The sequence below is a fragment of the Mixophyes fleayi genome, chromosome 9, assembly GCF_038048845.1.
Source record: "Mixophyes fleayi isolate aMixFle1 chromosome 9, aMixFle1.hap1, whole genome shotgun sequence".
NCBI lineage: Eukaryota > Metazoa > Chordata > Amphibia > Anura > Limnodynastidae > Mixophyes > Mixophyes fleayi.
In genome coordinates this window covers 10,809,673-10,829,750 of record NC_134410.1, presented here as the reverse complement: position 1 = coordinate 10,829,750, position 20,078 = coordinate 10,809,673, and the positions used below count along the sequence as shown (strand labels likewise).

Genomic DNA, 20,078 nt, shown 5'->3' with positions numbered 1-20,078 from the left:
AAGGCGAATGGAGGTGATGATGCTTCCTTTTCAGTTTTCCGCTCCTTATATCTCCTGTCAATTTTAATGGAGAGGTGCATCAGATCCTCCAGAGAACTAGGAGACGGGTATTGCACCAAAGAATCTTTAATCTGTTCAGATAGGCCGAGACGGAACTGACTCCGTAAGGCAGGGTCGTTCCATCCACTATCAGGTGACCATCTACGGAATTCAGCGCAGTATTCTTCTGCCGACCGTCGGCCTTGTTTCAAGGACCGTAGATGAGCTTCCGCGGAGGCCACTCGATCCGGGTCATCATACAGTAGACCCAGTGCCTCGAAGAAGGAGTCTACGGACTGCATGGCCGGACTGGTCTGCGGCAAAGAAAACGCCCAGGACTGGGGGTCACCCTGTAGAAGGGAAATAATAATCCCAACTCTTTGCTGCTCTGAACCGGAGGAGCGAGGTCTCATCCGAAAATAGAGCTTGCAGCTCTCCCTGAAGTTCCGAAACAGGGTTCTATTTCCGGAGAACCGATCTGGTAAGTTCATTTTGGGTTCACAGATGGGACCTGGAGTCGGTTGTGAAGCTTTTGTGGCTTCTTCTTGAACAGACATACGCTCAGCCAATCCCTGCATCATCTGATACAAGGACTCAACGTGGCCTGCTAGAGTTTGTGCTGGAGACGGTGTGGATCCACTTGTATCCATCCTAATCTTGTCTCCGTGAGTGGGCCGGTTATAATGTTAGGAACCCCTCCAGCCGGCACAACACAACCCGGAGTCTACTCTGCCAGTCAGGTGTTCACTGGAGCCCCTGATGGTGGGGACAGACTGGGCTGCAGACTGACAGAGGGTCGTGAAGTGTGTACCGGCTGGGGAGAACCCAGGCAAGAAGAGTCAGGTCCACGCAGAGGTCAAAAGGTAGGCAGCAGGTAACAGAAACGATGAGCAAGCTGAGGTCAGAGGTCACAGGCAAAGTAGCAGAACGGGTAAACGAGCCAAGGATCAGGGTCACAGGAAACACAAGCGAAGTCAAATACGAAGCCAAGGGTCATACACGGGAAGTCAAAACGTAGATACAGGAACAGGAACTGGAGCAAGCAGGTCAGCAGACTGGAGCACAGAAGCTATAACCGGCAATGAGGCAGCAGACCTCATTGCCTTAAATACAACCCATAACCAATCAGAACCTGCCCCTAGACAAGGCCACACTTGTAGGCTAATTGCCAGCACCTAGCAAGACCAATCAGGGCTTAGCACTGAAATCCACACCTGCAGGCTAATGCCTGCTAATTCAGCCACAGGCTAAATCTGCCTGATTGTCCCTAGAGCGCATGCGCGCCTGGCTGCCAGGACACGGCGCTGAGGAAGCGTCCGACCGTTGCCTTGGCAACGGTCGGGAGTTGGAAGGAAATGACGTCCCGGTCGTCATGGTGACGGCCGGGACGTTGGGACCTACAGGAAGCGAGCCGCGGCGGCTGTGAGTACCGCCGCGGCTCGTGACACACACATTGTACAATGATTACACTATATACACCACAGAGACAGAGCAGTCCCCTCACACACATTGTACAATGATTACACTATATACACCACATAGACAGAGCAGCCCCCTCACACACATTGTACAATGATTACACTATATACACCACAGAGACAGAGCAGCCCCCTCACACACATTATACAATGATTACACTATATACACCACAGAGACAGAGCAGTCCCCTCACACACATTGTACAATGATTACACTATATACACCACAGACAGAGCAGCCTCCTCACACACATTGTACAATGATTACACTATATACACCACAGACAGAGCAGCCTCCTCACACACATTGTACAATGATTACACTATATACACCACAGAGACAGAGCAGCCTCCTCACACACATTATACAATGATTACACTATATACACCACAGAGACAGAGCAGCCTCCTCACACACATTGTACAATGATTACACTATATACACCACAGAGACAGAGCAGCCTCCTCACACACATTATACAATGATTACACTATATACACCACAGAGACAGAGCAGCCTCCTCACACACATTGTACAATGATTACACTATATACACCACACAGACAGAGCAGCCCCTCACACACATTGTACAATGATTACACTATATACACCACAGAGACAGAGCAGCCTCCTCACACACATTATACAATGATTACACTATATACACCACAGAGACAGAGCAGTCCCCTCACACACATTATACAATGATTACACTATATACACCACAGAGACAGAGCAGCCTCCTCACACACATTGTACAATGATTACACTATATACACCACAGACAGAGCAGCCTCCTCACACACATTGTACAATGATTACACTATATACACCACAGACAGAGCAGCCTCCTCACACACATTGTACAATGATTACACTATATACACCACAGAGACAGAGCAGCCCCCTCACACACATTGTACAATGATTACACTATATACATGACAGAGACAGAGCAGCCTCCTCACACACATTGTACAATGATTACACTATATACACCACAGAGACAGAGCAGCCCCATCACACACATTGTACAATGATTACACTATATACACCACAGAGACAGAGCAGCCTCCTCACACACATTGTACAATGATTACACTATATACACCAGAGACAGAGCAGCCTCCTCACACACATTGTACAATGATTACACTATATACACCACAGACAGAGCAGCCTCCTCACACACATTGTACAATGATTACACTATATACACCACACAGACAGAGCAGCCTCCTCACACACATTGTACAATGATTACACTATATACATGACAGAGACAGAGCAGTCCCCTCACACACATTGTACAATGATTACACTATATACACCACAGACAGAGCAGCCTCCTCACACACATTGTACAATGATTACACTATATACACCACAGACAGAGCAGCCTCCTCACACACATTGTACAATGATTACACTATATACACCACACAGACAGAGCAGCCTCCTCACACACATTGTACAATGATTACACTATATACACCACAGACAGAGCAGCCTCCTCACACACATTGTACAATGATTACACTATATACACCACACAGACAGAGCAGCCTCCTCACACACATTGTACAATGATTACACTATATACATGACAGAGACAGAGCAGTCCCCTCACACACATTGTACAATGATTACACTATATACACCACAGACAGAGCAGCCTCCTCACACACATTGTACAATGATTACACTATATACACCACAGACAGAGCAGCCCCCTCACACACATTGTACAATGATTACACTATATACACCACAGAGACAGAGCAGCCTCCTCACACACATTGTACAATGATTACACTATATACACCACAGAGACAGAGCAGCCTCCTCACACACATTGTACAATGATTACACTATATACACCACACAGACAGAGCAGCCCCCTCACACACATTGTACAATGATTACACTATATACACCACAGAGACAGAGCAGCCCCCTCACACACATTGTACAATGATTACACTATATACACCACAGAGACAGAGCAGCCCCCTCACACACATTGTACAATGATTACACTATATACACCACAGAGACAGAGCAGCCCCCTCACACACATTGTACAATGATTACACTATATACACCACAGAGACAGAGCAGCCTTCTCACACACATTGTACAATGATTACACTATATACACCACAGAGACAGAGCAGCCTCCTCACACACATTGTACAATGATTACACTATATACACCACAGAGACAGAGCAGCCTCCTCACACACATTGTACAATGATTACACTATATACACCACAGAGACAGAGCAGGCCCCTCACACACATTGTACAATGATTACACTATATACACCACAGAGACAGAGCAGCCCCCTCACACACATTGTACAATGATTACACTATATACACCACAGAGACAGAGCAGCCCCCTCACACACATTGTACAATGATTACACTATATACACCAGAGACAGAGCAGCCCCCTCACACACATTGTACAATGATTACACTATATACACCACAGAGACAGAGCAGCCTCCTCACACACATTGTACAATGATTACACTATATACACCACAGAGACATAGCAACCCCCTCACACACATTGTACAATGATTACACTATATACACCACATAGACAGAGCAGCCCCCTCACACACATTGTACAATGATTACATTATATACACCACAGAGACAGAGCAGCCTCCTCACACACATTGTACAATGATTACACTATATACACCACAGAGACAGAGCAGCCCCCTCACACACATTGTACAATGATTACACTATATACACCACAGAGACAGAGCAGCCTCCTCACACACATTGTACAATGATTACACTATATACACCACATAGACAGAGCAGCCCCCTCACACACATTGTACAATGATTACACTATATACACCACAGAGACAGAGCAACCCCCTCACACACATTGTACAATGATTACACTATATACACCACATAGACAGAGCAGCCCCCTCACACACATTGTACAATGATTACATTATATACACCACAGAGACAGAGCAGCCTCCTCACACACATTGTACAATGATTACACTATATACACCACAGAGACAGAGCAGCCTCCTCACACACATTATACAATGATTACACTATATACACCACACAGACAGAGCAGCCCCCTCACGCACATTGTACAATGATTACACTATATACACCACAGACAGAGCAGCCTCCTCACACACATTGTACAATGATTACACTATATACACCACAGAGACAGAGCAGCCCCCTCACACACATTGTACAATGATTACACTATATACACCACAGAGACAGAGCAGCCCCCTCACACACATTGTACAATAATTACACTATATACACCACAGAGACAGAGCAGCCTCCTCACACACATTGTACAATGATTACACTATATACACCACACAGACAGAGCAGCCCCCTCACGCACATTGTACAATGATTACACTATATACACCACAGAGACAGAGCAGCCTCCTCACACACATTGTACAATGATTACACTATATACACCACACAGACAGAGCAGCCCCCTCACACACATTGTACAATGATTACACTATATACACCACAGAGACAGAGCAGCCCCCTCACACACATTGTACAATGATTACACTATATACACCACAGAGACAGAGCAGCCTCCTCACACACATTGTACAATGATTACACTATATACACCACACAGACCTCCTCACACACATTGTACAATGATTACACTATATACACCACAGAGACAGAGCAGCCTCCTCACACACATTGTACAATGATTACACTATATACACCACAGAGACAGAGCAGCCCCCCTCACACACATTGTACAATGATTACACTATATACACCACAGAGACAGAGCAGCCTCCTCACACACATTGTACAATGATTACACTATATACACCACAGAGACAGAGCAGCCTCCTCACACATTGTACAATGATTACACTATATACACCACAGAGACAGAGCAGCCCCCTCACACACATTGTACAATGATTACACTATATACACCACATAGACAGAGCAGCCTCCTCACACACATTGTACAATGATTACACTATATACACCACAGAGACAGAGCAGTCCCCTCACACACATTGTACAATGATTACACTATATACACCACAGAGACAGAGCAGCCTCCTCACACACATTGTACAATGATTACACTATATACACCACAGAGACAGAGCAGCCCCCTCACACACATTGTACAATGATTACACTATATACACCACAGAGACAGAGCAGCCCCCTCACACACATTGTACAATGATTACACTATATACACAACAGAGACAGAGCAGCCTCCTCACACACATTGTACAATGATTACACTATATACACCACAGAGACAGAGCAGCCCCCTCACACACATTGTACAATGATTACACTATATACACCACAGAGACAGAGCAGTCCCCTCACACACATTGTACAATGATTACACTATATACACCACACAGACAGAGCAGCCCCCTCACACACATTGTACAATGATTACACTATATACATCACAGAGACAGAGCAGCCCCCTCACACACATTGTACAATGATTACACTATATACACCACACAGAGACAGAGCAGCCCCCTCACACACATTGTACAATGATTACACTATATACACCACAGACAGAGCAGCCTCCTCACACACATTGTACAATGATTACACTATATACACCACAGAGACAGAGCAGTCCCCTCACACACATTGTACAATGATTACACTATATACACCACAGAGACAGAGCAGCCTCCTCACACACATTGTACAATGATTACACTATATACACCACAGAGACAGAGCAGTCCCCTCACACACATTGTACAATGATTACACTGTATACACCACAGAGACAGAGCAGCCTCCTCACACACATTGTACAATGATTACACTATATACACCACAGAGACAGAGCAGCCTCCTCACACACATTGTACAATGATTACACTATATACACCACAGAGACAGAGCAGCCCCCTCACACACATTGTACAATGATTACACTATATACACCACAGAGACAGAGCAGCCTCCTCACACACATTGTACAATGATTACACTATATACACCACAGAGACAGAGCAGCCCCCTCACACACATTGTACAATGATTACACTATATACACCACAGAGACAGAGCAGTCCCCTCACACACATTGTACAATGATTACACTGTATACACCACAGAGACAGAGCAGCCTCCTCACACACATTGTACAATGATTACACTATATACACCACAGAGACAGAGCAGCCTCCTCACACACATTGTACAATGATTACACTATATACACCACAGAGACAGAGCAGCCCCCTCACACACATTGTACAATGATTACACTATATACACCACAGAGACAGAGCAGCCTCCTCACACACATTGTACAATGATTACACTATATACACCACAGAGACAGAGCAGCCCCCTCACACACATTGTACAATGATTACACTATATACACCACAGACAGAGCAGCCTCCTCACACACATTGTACAATGATTACACTATATACACCACATAGACAGAGCAGCCCCCTCACACACATTGTACAATGATTACACTATATACACCACACAGACAGAGCAGCCTCCTCACACACATTGTACAATGATTACACTATATACACCACAGAGACAGAGCAGATTCTATGTGTGATTAAAACACAGGGATTGCTGAACAGAGGAACACAGCAGCATGTAACAGAATACTTACTGCTGGTGGTCTTGTAACCAGACTTCTTTTCTGAAATAAGCAGAGGAGATGTAATTAGGAACAGGAAACCATAGATTAACTAATGGTAATTACACAGCAACAGTGAAGATAAACTGTAGGAGTGATCAGGAACTGTCTGCAGATAACTGGAGAATCAGTATAACACAGACAACAGGACGCTGGAATATCAAATGAGGACACAATATTCTGTCAATTAGGTAGAGGGGGCAACACCCTTATAAATAGTACAGGACGTGGGCTTTACTTTGGTTAACCCTTTCACAGTTACAGATCCTGAAAGGTTATAACCTCCTCCTCTCTAAACCTAGTGTCAGATCCTGCGTCATACCTTGTGTACAGTAACTCATAGCAACCAACCAGATATTAGCTGTGATCTGCCCAGTGCAGGGTCAGGCAGCCAGTGGATCTCCATCTGTTATGGGACTAACTACAAGGCCCATTATGTCCGACCAACCAGCAGCTCCCTGCAGGGAGGGACTAGCTCAGAGCTTTGTGTGGTCTTCAGGTTCAGTGTTTGATGTGAAAACCTTGTCCTATAATTGCACCTTATAGTGGGTGGGAAGCTCAGCACAGTGTGTGACTGCTGTGTGTACAGGTAGTGAGCAGATGGACACAGTGATTTTGTGCTATGATTTGCTCTGTTCATTGTTAGAAGAATTCTATGTGGTTTGTGAATTTAACTTCATTCCACAATATAATTAACTTTTTGTAGTTACATGATTTGATGATGGAAAATAAAAGGAATATTTGGTTTTGTATTTTGCCTTTAGTGGGACAGGGGACGGGTTATTAATACCTCCCTCTAGGAAGCGGGTACTGGATGACAATAGACCCAGCCTCTCCTTTATAACCCCCTATAACCCTGATCATCCACAGTTTACCAGCAGCCAAACAAGGAGAGGAAAACAGGAGCAGCTGAGAGGACACAAATACAAATACATTCCTCGGTGGGATGGTCTGAGTCCTACTACAAACATCATAGAAAAGGATTTAATGGTGAGTACAAAATCCTTTATTTTCCACCAGTTATAGGAGAGCACAGATTGTGGGATGGTTGGGACAACAAATGCCAGGAGGGAGGAATGTCTAATGCGAGACAGCTGATTGGAGGAATTCTCTGCCAAACACAACCTACACCGAAGCAGCAACATCAATGCTATAAAGCTTAGAAAATATATGAGGAGCCAAACAGGTGGTTGCTCTGCAAATCTGGTCCACCGAGCCCTCATGAAGCACAGCCCAGGAATAACCTACTGCAAGAGTCAAATAAGTCATAAGCCTGGAGGGAACAAGTTCCTCAATTGTCAAAAAGGCCTGGTGTGTTCCCCAGCTCCTTCTTGTGCCCCTTAAAAAGACATCCCCCAATGTAACTACTGCTGTATAAGAGATACACAGGTAAACAGATCACAACATCCAGAGAATGAAGCACCACCTCCTTCATGTTCCATGGATGGGGCACAGGGATGATAAGACCAACTCCTGATTAATATGTGATTCACAGACCACTATAGGCTGAAATGAGACATCGGTTGAAGTAACGCTTAATACTCATGGGAAACAAGGAAGGGACATCAATGAGAGAGCACTACCAGCTCAGAAACACATCTAACTGACACAAACAGTAAAAGAAAAGTTATCTTTCAGGTAAACAAGGAAAAGTGGGAGCACAATGTCTGCAAGAAAAGGAGGAGACGAGGGAGAATTGGAATCAATATGGCTGCAATGCTCCCACCAGTAAATGTAAGATATCCAGACCCAGTAATAAGCCCGTCTAAGAATCATCATTTCAAGCAGCTACTCAATCAAAGCTAATGGCCAGTGCCAATACTTCCAATATGATCTTCTAAATGATGCAACAAGTCAGAGGAACAGTGAAAAACCGATAGAAGAACTGTAATTGCCAGGAAACCATAAGCTCAGCTTTGAGACATGAGCGTGATCCAGAGACCTGGCAAAATGAAGAGGAATCTCGTGATTGATTCAGGATGTAAACAGATCACCGGCAACTCCAGATCATTCACTATATCTTAGAAGACTTCCAAGTGCAGCATCCAATCACCAGGATGCAGTCGATGGTGAATTACGAAGTCTACATCCTAATTCTCTACTACCGGCTTGTACATTGCCAAGATGTCATGGACAAACTGGTCTGCCCACAACTATATCAGTGCCACCTTAAAACCTTAAAATGGCTTGAGTGTTGTGAGTGCCATCTTTTCATGTACACCATCACTATAATATCCTATATTTGCATCTATTTCCAGAAATTGTAGATTGCCTTTAACTGCATGATGTTGATAGGAACGGAAAATTCCTATGGGAACGACATATTCTGCAGTAGAAAGTGAAAGTAAACTGCCCGGCCGTGGAAGCTGGAATGGTAGTGACCACCTGCCTTCCTGGAATCACAATGGTTTTCTCACCATCGGGTGAATTGGTTCCATTCACCATGGAAGAGAGACAACCAGCTTCAGAGACAACCAGATTGGGCTCAGAGATTTGTTCCACAGTCACAAGAGCTCATGCTGAAGGACATATCAAACTGGACATTAAGGACCATTTTTTTAGGGTGAACATCATTGTAATATTGGATGATGGAGCATGGGCCAGGAAGGAAAACATTAGCACCAGAAAAGCATGGCCAGCATCTGCTGAACTGTATGATAACAGAAGCCAGGAAAGATTATGGACATCAACAGCATCAGAGATCATTTCACTAGAGTTATGATATAACCATAACACTACAAAAGTTATTGTGCCCCAGATAGAGCCTTCACCATAAAGTCGTTCAGATAGTGAATGACCATGACCTTCTCGGGATACAGAATTACCGTCATCTTTGCCTTGGTGAAGCCCCTGGAGATTACAAGAGGCTGAAAGGGAGTGCCCCAAAGTAATAGTTCTCCTCACTGGAAGGTTACCAGCAGGAAGTGCAGATGATCCTCACTGATGGGTGGGATATACATGTAGTCATGCTTGATGTATGGGGTGCCAGGAGTTCTTCTGCTCCAATGGATTTAATCATTTATATGAACAATTCCATTTTGAATTTCTCCTGGAAAAGGAACCTGTTTAGAGCCTCAAGGATTAACACAGGGCCAAACATCCATCCCACTTGTGATTCCCCCGGATGATGATTTTGTGAACCCTCTGGGTTATCTGAGAACTCTGAATTTCCACGCTGGTTCACTCAAAGTGACCTTTTCTTGCTCTTAGCTGAAATGGGGTTTTACTGGAAAGAGAAGGGCAGCTAAGAATTTTTTATTTGCACTATCAGCTACCAAAAGTTTGAACCATGGGGTCTGCATCCCATAACTGCATTAGTGGAGGCCCATGCTGCCAAGATACTGGAGTTCATGATAGCGTCCTCCATGTATGTAGTTACTATTTGGATATACAGACATGAGATGCAGAAAATCCACCTTAGATGTACAGTCTGAAGACCCTCCACGAGTCGCTCAGTCCATTTAGATCTCACTTCATACAAAAAAAAAGCTGTATATCTGTCTGTGCCACAGTCGTAGACCCTAAAAACCCCTCGTTGATAACTTCATGAGGGACTGAATTAACCCTTAAGTTATTAGCAGGAGGAGAAGGAGTGACTATCTCACTTATCTCCTTAGGACACGCAGCCAGCAGAGTAAGTTCTGCAATGGATTGAGACAGTGTCTTTACCCAGGCGGGATTCACCACCTTTGGCTAAGTCGAGGCTGGTGCTGTATTACAGGAACACAATTTGCATAATACCAAAAATTAAACCAAATTTTATTCAGCAATTTCTACATTATTTCTGTATGACAAATAGATATAGGGATCAGAAGTGTTTGTGTGTTTTACATCTTATTTCAATTAATGTTGGTGTTTTACTTTTTCTTATTTTCACTGCACCACAACTGGGTTACAGGAGACAGGAGATTCTGTGGGACACGGTTAGAATAAGAGATATGTTCTGGTGACTGGAGATGAGGTGTCGGAGGTGATGGTTTTACAAGAGGAATAAAAATATAACGTGATATAAAGTAACCCAAGAAAAGTCCCATCCATAAAAAATGTAAAAAGCTTCAGAATTAATACAGTTAAAAAGTAAAAACCCTCTAATTCTGACACTTACTCTTGTATATAAGAACTCCGGCAATGACAGCTATGAGAACAACAAGACCGATGACCGCACCAATGATCACAATGAGTGAGAGGCCACTTTTAGGTTCTGAGAAGGAAAAACACAAAGGATAATATGAATATTGGTGATACTGAGAATTTCATATATCAGAGACTTTATACTTTATAAAGGTGAGAGCTACATAGTGATACATTATTCCTGCATTGCAAAGTACAGTCTGCACATCAGATGTGTGAATGTTTCTCACACATTATATCAACAATCTGCAAAACTGAGGCTATATCTCATTATAAAAACTCTTTTGCTTAAAAGGTAAACAATAAACTGCCCCGTTCCTTCTATGGTAGTCAGCATCGATATGCTGACTACCACCACTATGGACAATTTCTGTCTGCAGTGCTACTGATCTATATTGCTGCATGTGTGACACTTCCCTGACCATAGTCCTGAGGCACTGTGTGACACTACCCTGACCATAGTCCTGAGGCACTGTGTGATACTACCCTGACCATAGTCCTGAGGCACTGTGTGACACTACCCTGACTATAGTCCTGAGGCACTGTGTGACACTACCCTGACCATAGTCCTGAGGCACTGTGTGATACTACCCTGACCATAGTCCTGAGGCACTGTGTGATACTACCCTGACTATAGTCCTGAGGCACTGTGTGATACTACCCTGACCATAGTCCTGAGGCACTGTGTGATACTACCCTGACCATAGTCCTGAGGGACTGTGTGATACTACCCTGACCATAGTCCTGAGGGACTGTGTGACACTACCCTGACCATAGTCCTTAGGCACTGTGTGACACTACCCTGACCATAGCCCTGCGGCACCGTGTGACACTACCCTGACCATAGTCCTGAGGCACTGTGTGACACTACCCTGACCATAGTCCTGAGGCACTGTGTGATACTATCCTGACCATAGTACTGAGTAGAGATGGGCGGGTCCGGTTCTCCGAGAACCGAACCCACCCGAACTTTGGGTATCCGAGTACCGAGCTGAGCAGCTCGGTACTCTCCCGCCAATTCCGAATCCAAATCGAGGCCGAACGTCATTGTGACGTCGTCGGATCTCGGGACTCGGTTCTCGCGATACTTCAACTTTATAAATACACGCCTCCACAGCAATCCATCGCCATTTGACAGAGGGAGAGAGCAGGGTGTAGTCATAGGCTAATTAGAGCAGGGACAGAGAAAGAATACAATATTGTTCTTGCAATTGCTCTAACCAAAATCGCTAGTGCAGAGAGGAGGATAGAGGTTTATTATTTTTTCTTCATATTTGGCACTCCCCAGCGCTTTTGGGTTGTCCCCCATAATTGTGCATTAATATTTCTGGCTGTCAAAAGTCATATCTGTCAGCAGTATCTACTCAATAAATGTTAGCACTCCTCAGTGTTTTTGGGGTGTCCTCTCTAATTGTGCATTAATATTTCTGGCTGTCAAAAGTCATATCTGTCAGCAGTATCTACTCAATAATTTTAAGCACTCCTCAGTGTTTTTGGGGTGTCCTCTCTAATTGTGCATTAATATTTCTGGCTGTCAAAAGTCATATCTGTCAGCAGTATCTACTCAATAAATTTTAGCACTCCTCTGTGTTTTTGGGGTGTCCTCCCTAATTGTGCATTAATATTTCTGGCTGTCAAAAGTCATATCTGTCAGCAGTATCTACTCAATAAATGTTAGCACTCCTCAGTGTTTTTGGGGTGTCCTCTCTAATTGTGCATTAATATTTCTGGCTGTCAAAAGTCATATCTGTCAGCAGTATCTACTCAATAATTTTAAGCACTCCTCAGTGTTTTTGGGGTGTCCTCTCTAATTGTGCATTAATATTTCTGGCTGTCAAAAGTCATATCTGTCAGCAGTATCTACTCAATAAATTTTAGCACTCCTCAGTGTTTTTGGGGTGTCCTCCCTAATTGTGCATTAATATTTCTGGCTGTCAAAAGTCATATCTGTCAGCAGTATCTACTCAATAAATGTTAGCACTCCTCAGTGTTTTTGGGGTGTCCTCTCTAATTGTGCATTAATATTTCTGGCTGTCAAAAGTCATATCTGTCAGCAGTATCTACTCAATAAATTTTAGCACTCCTCAGTGTTTTTGGGGTGTCCTCCCTAATTGTGCATTAATATTTCTGGCTGTCAAAAGTCATATCTGTCAGCAGTATCTACTCAATAAATGTTAGCACTCCTCAGTGTTTTTGGGGTGTCCTCTCTAATTGTGCATTAATATTTCTGGCTGTCAAAAGTCATATCTGTCAGCAGTATCTACTCAATAAATTTTAGCACTCCTCAGTGTTTTTGGGGTGTCCTCCCTAATTGTGCATTAATATTTCTGGCTGTCAAAAGTCATATCTGTCAGCAGTATCTACTCAATAAATGTTAGCACTCCTCAGTGTTTTTGGGGTGTCCTCTCTAATTGTGCATTAATATTTCTGGCTGTCAAAAGTCATATCTGTCAGCAGTATCTACTCAATAAATTTTAGCACTCCTCAGTGTTTTTGGGGTGTCCTCCCTAATTGTGCATTAATATTTCTGGCTGTCAAAAGTCATATCTGTCAGCAGTATCTACTCAATAAATGTTAGCACTCCTCAGTGTTTTTGGGGTGTCCTCTCTAATTGTGCATTAATATTTCTGGCTGTCAAAAGTCATATCTGTCAGCAGTATCTACGCAATGGATTCAAAGCAGTCCACATATGATCTAAATGAGCAACCAGGTTCTGTCACCAGTCCTGATGTTAGTGTTCCCAGTACGTCATCTGGCCAAGGCGATGTCAAACAACAGAGTGTTTTCAAATTAGTGCAAAAAACAAAAACCAAAAAAAAATTTACTGTATTGAAGCGAAAAAGAAGTGTAACTGAGCAAAAGTTAAGTGACGATAAAAAAAAAATTGCAAGCATGCCATTCTACACACGCAGTGGCAAAGAGAGAATGAGGCCTTCACCTTTGGCTATTAGTGGCAGATCCCAAAAAGTTACCCAGCCTACAATTGGTGCACAACTACTGTTACGCGTCAAAGCTGAGCTGCAAGATACCAGTGAGGCATTACAGGAGAATATTTGCTCTGATTCACAAATGACAACAATCCCTGTGGAGAGTCCATCCAACAGTGGGATGTCTAATCGTGAGCATTCTGCTGATGTGTGCCTTAATAGCCCGAGTGTAGCCGGTGATACCCAAATTGAGGATGCCACTTTGGAATTAGAAGAGGATGAGGGGGAGATTTGTGTAGGCGACGAGGGCGCTAATGATGATGTTGATGATTATGATGCAGACAGATACCAAATTGCCTTTCTCAATTTCTATTTATATTCTAGATTATATAACGGCTGAATAGTTTTCTATTTTACTCCTAGTGGAGAGAGGATCTGATGCAGACAGATACCAAACTGCCTTTGTCCATTTCAATTTATATTGTACAGTCTATAATGGCTGAATTTTTTAGTATTTTATACAAGTGGAGGGGGGGCTAGAGAGACAGAAACCAAACTGGCTTTCTCCATGTCAATTAATATTGTACAGTCTATAATGGCTGAATTTTTTGGTATTTTATACAAGTGGAGGGGGGCCTAGAGAGACAGAGTGACCCCAAACTGTCTTTCTCCATGTCAATTAATATTGTACAGTCTATAATGGCTGAATTTTTTAGTATTTTATACAAGTGGAGGGGGGCCTAGAGAGACAGAAACCAAACTGGCTTTCTCCATGTCAATTAATATTGTACAGTCTATAATGGCTGAATTTTTTGCTATTTTATACAAGTGGAGGGGGGCCTTGAGAGACAGAAAGCAAACTGGCTTTTTCCATTTCTTTACATATTTAACTATAAGTGTAGGGTGTAATATACATTCAAAGACGATGGCTGCATTGCCAATATGCATAGATGGAGAGGAAGACAATCTGTTTTGTGTGTAGAATAGGCCTACCAACGAAGAATTAAACTGTTTTTTTGGATGATTTATTACCTCAACAATTAGATTACTTGTCTCTAAAACAGTTGGAGCACTAAATTGGGTTAATTTAGGCCCAAAAACATGGATTTTCCCAAAAAATAGCAAAACAAAACCAAACAAAACCAAAACCAAAACCAAAACACGCAATGGCGGTTTTGCAAAACCAAAACCAAAACCAAAACACGACGGTAATCCAGATCCAAAACCGAATCCAAAACCAAAACACGGGGGTCAGTGACCATCTCTAGTACTGAGGCACTGTGTGACACTACCCTGACCATAGTGCTGAGGCACTGTGTGACACTACCCTGACCATAATCTTGAGGCACTGTGTGACACTACCCTGACCATAGTCCTGAGGCACTGTGTGATACTATCCTGACCATAGTACTGAGGCACTGTGTGACACTACCCTGACCATAGTCCTGAGGCACTGTGTGATACTATCCTGACTATAGTCCTGAGGCACTGTGTGATGCTACCCTGACTATAGTCCTGAGGCACTGTGTGATACTATCCTGACTATAGTCCTGAGGCACTGTGTGATACTACCCTGACCATAGTCCTGAGGCACTGTGTGATACTACCCTGACCATAGTCCTGAGGCACTGTGGGATACTATCCTGACTATAGTCCTGAGGCACTGTGTGATACTATCCTGACTATAGTCCTGAGGCACTGTGTGATACTACCCTGACCATAGTCCTGAGGTACTGTGTGATACTACCCTGACTATAGTCCTGAGGCACTGTGTGATGCTACCCTGACTATAGTCCTGAGGCACTGTGTGATACTACCCTGACCATAGTCCTGAGGCACTGTGGGATACTATCCTGACTATAGTCCTGAGGCACTGTGTGATACTATCCTGACTATAGTCCTGAGGCACTGTGTGATACTACCCTGACCATAGTCCTGAGGTACTGTGTGATACTACCCTGACCATAGTCCTGAGGCACTGTGTGATACTACCCTGACTATAGTCCTGAGGCACTGTGTGATACTACCCTGACTATAGTCCTGAGGCACTGTGTGATACTACCCTGACCATAGTCCTGAGGCACTGTGTGATACTACCCTGACCATAGTCCTGAGGCACTGTGTGATACTACCCTGACCATAGTCCTGAGGCACTGTGTGATACTATCCTGACTATGGTCCTGAGGCACTGTGTGATACTACCCTGACCATAGTCCTGAGGCACTGTGTGATACTATCCTGACTATAGTCCTGAGGCACTGTGTGATACTACCCTGACTATAGTCCTGAGGCACTGTGTGATACTATCCTGACTATGGTCCTGAGGCACTGTGTGACACTACCCTGACTATAGTCCTGAGGCACTGTGTGATACTATCCTGACTATAGTCCTGAGGCACTGTGTGACACTACCCTGACCATAGTCCTGAGGCACTGTGTGATACTACCCTGACCATAGTCCTGAGGCACTGTGTGATACTACCCTGACCATAGTCCTGAGGCACTGTGTGATACTATCCTGACTATAGTCTGAGGCACTGTGTGACACTACCCTGATCATAGTCCTGAGGCACTGTGTGATACTACCCTGACCATAGTCCTGAGGCACTGTGTGATACTACCCTGACCATAGTCCTGAGGCACTGTGTGATACTATCCTGACCATAGTACTGAGGCACTGTGTGACACTACCCTGACCATAATCTTGAGGCACTGTGTGACACTACCCTGACTATAGTCCTGAGGCACTGTGTGATACTATCCTGACTATAGTCCTGAGGCACTGTGTGATGCTACCCTGACTATAGTCCTGAGGCACTGTGTGATACTATCCTGACTATAGTCCTGAGGCACTGTGTGATACTACCCTGACCATAGTCCTGAGGCACTGTGTGATACTACCCTGACCATAGTCCTGAGGCACTGTGGGATACTATCCTGACTATAGTCCTGAGGCACTGTGTGATACTATCCTGACTATAGTCCTGAGGCACTGTGTGATACTACCCTGACCATAGTCCTGAGGTACTGTGTGATACTACCCTGACTATAGTCCTGAGGCACTGTGTGATGCTACCCTGACTATAGTCCTGAGGCACTGTGTGATACTACCCTGACCATAGTCCTGAGGCACTGTGGGATACTATCCTGACTATAGTCCTGAGGCACTGTGTGATACTATCCTGACTATAGTCCTGAGGCACTGTGTGATACTACCCTGACCATAGTCCTGAGGTACTGTGTGATACTACCCTGACCATAGTCCTGAGGCACTGTGTGATACTACCCTGACTATAGTCCTGAGGCACTGTGTGATACTACCCTGACTATAGTCCTGAGGCACTGTGTGATACTACCCTGACCATAGTCCTGAGGCACTGTGTGATACTACCCTGACCATAGTCCTGAGGCACTGTGTGATACTACCCTGACCATAGTCCTGAGGCACTGTGTGATACTATCCTGACTATGGTCCTGAGGCACTGTGTGATACTACCCTGACCATAGTCCTGAGGCACTGTGTGATACTATCCTGACTATAGTCCTGAGGCACTGTGTGATACTACCCTGACTATAGTCCTGAGGCACTGTGTGATACTATCCTGACTATGGTCCTGAGGCACTGTGTGACACTACCCTGACTATAGTCCTGAGGCACTGTGTGATACTATCCTGACTATAGTCCTGAGGCACTGTGTGACACTACCCTGACCATAGTCCTGAGGCACTGTGTGATACTACCCTGACCATAGTCCTGAGGCACTGTGTGATACTACCCTGACCATAGTCCTGAGGCACTGTGTGATACTACCCTGACCATAGTCCTGAGGCACTGTGTGATACTACCCTGACTATAGTCCTGAGGCACTGTGTGATACTACCCTGACTATAGTCCTGAGGCACTGTGTGATACTACCCTGACCATAGTCCTGAGGCACTGTGTGATACTATCCTGACTATAGTCCTGAGGCACTGTGTGACACTACCCTGATCATAGTCCTGAGGCACTGTGTGATACTACCCTGACCATAGTCCTGAGGCACTGTGTGATACTACCCTGACCATAGTCCTGAGGCACTGTGTGATACTATCCTGACTATAGTCCTGAGGCACTGTGTGATACCTGCGAGAGCCTCACACTATGGGAGACACAAAGTTACAGCATCAGAGATCCTGCTGGAATTAAATAGGATGTAATACAGATACATTTATTTAGAGCTAAAAGTGTATAATTCAGGCATATAATGACCCCTCTGACATGTGATGTGTAGGCTGACACCCAGGCTCCTGGAAAGTAGCAATTAATTAAAAATAAATGTAGCTGGATGTATGAATGTAGTTTCTATAGAGGTGCGTCTGACACCACAATCTTCCTGCGTCAGTGTTACAGGAGCCGCACATCACTATTATGTGCTGCCGGAGACCCTGCTCCTTCCACCATCTAACTCTCAGTTATATAGTTACTGAATATTAACGCTCTGGAACACTGCAGACAATGTTAAAATTGATGCAAAGTGAAGTGAGCGCTTGTCACAGAGCACGTGTGCCCAGGTCCATTTACTTACATTGTATTTGGGAGTTCCACAATCAGAGAGCGCTTACTAGGCTATGTAGATGCAGATTACATGAACTGAGTGTTTGATTTTAATGTCCATGTGTACGAGGCCTCACAGTATAGTCACATCTCCCAACATATCATATGGCCAAACCGAGACACGTAAGATCGGTGTACACCAGTGCTACTCAGCCTACTTTACCAAGTACCCTCCAATGTGTCTATAGGATTACTAAGTACCTATTACATCTGTAAATAAGCAGGTACCTTGTATACTGTGTATTATGTTACTAACAGATTAACGTTGTTAAAAGAAATGTAACCAGGTGACGTACTCAAGTTTCAAATTACTGTGAATCACAGATTACTAGAAAACACCACAAACACACAGAGTAAAACACAGCATAAAGAGTATACAATGATGAGCACAGTGAGCAGAATGCTGAACCTTAGGCTGCGGCCTTATGTGACTTCTTCATAAAACCACATAATAGATGAACCGACAGACAGGGAGAAGGAGAGAGGGACCGTGATGTTCTGCTCTAAAAGATGGGCCATTCCGAGGTATAGTGTAAGAACACATAGGGGTGATGCTGAGTTGGACCTATATCTGTTTATATTAGTGTAAAACACACGTCTGTACCACACATGCCCACCATAAATGTGTACACATATGTCCGTGTGTAGATTTGGCCACATCTTACACGTCCTTACGGCTGTAGAGGGGGAACAGGGGCCGGCACACGTGTGACAGAGCTAGTCCTGGACACAGACGCACATACACCTGTCGGGAGCCGTATCTCTGTGGGTGGTAGAGCGCTGGTGTACACACACACACTGATGATAGACGCCTCTGATTGGATGATTGTGTACTGACTTCTCAGCTAATCGCACTTAGCTCATCAGTGCGGCTGTTTTATTATATGACGTTGTGGCCGTCTGTTCATCACTTATTATTATTTACATTTGGACTGTGGCAGGAAAGGATTTTTAAAGGGGAAAATAACAGATGTTTGTATTTAGCTTCATTTCACTTTATTTAATGGAAATTAATTTATATATTCATAAGTGTTTGTATTTAATTATATTTTTTACGGTAAATGCGACTTTCACATTTATTAATAGCACTGTCAGACCACATCTCTATACATCTCTACACTACACTTGTTCCTGGCGTAAACCTGACACATATGTACCTGGTGCAGAGCTGCAGTAT

At 44.1% G+C, this 20,078-nt stretch overlaps 1 protein-coding gene across 1 annotated transcript in view; it reads right to left on the bottom strand.

Annotated features, from left to right (window-relative positions):
- Nucleotides 1-20,078, bottom strand: part of LOC142101919 (class I histocompatibility antigen, F10 alpha chain-like) — a 66,815-nt gene that overhangs the window by 7,987 nt on the left and 38,750 nt on the right. Inside the window, exons 5-6 of the mRNA XM_075186362.1 lie at nt 11,355-11,450; nt 7,223-7,252 (exon numbers count right to left, since the gene is read on the bottom strand). Of these exons, the coding sequence (XP_075042463.1) occupies nt 7,223-7,252; nt 11,355-11,450 (126 nt within the window). The remainder of the gene's footprint in view (nt 1-7,222; nt 7,253-11,354; nt 11,451-20,078) is intronic.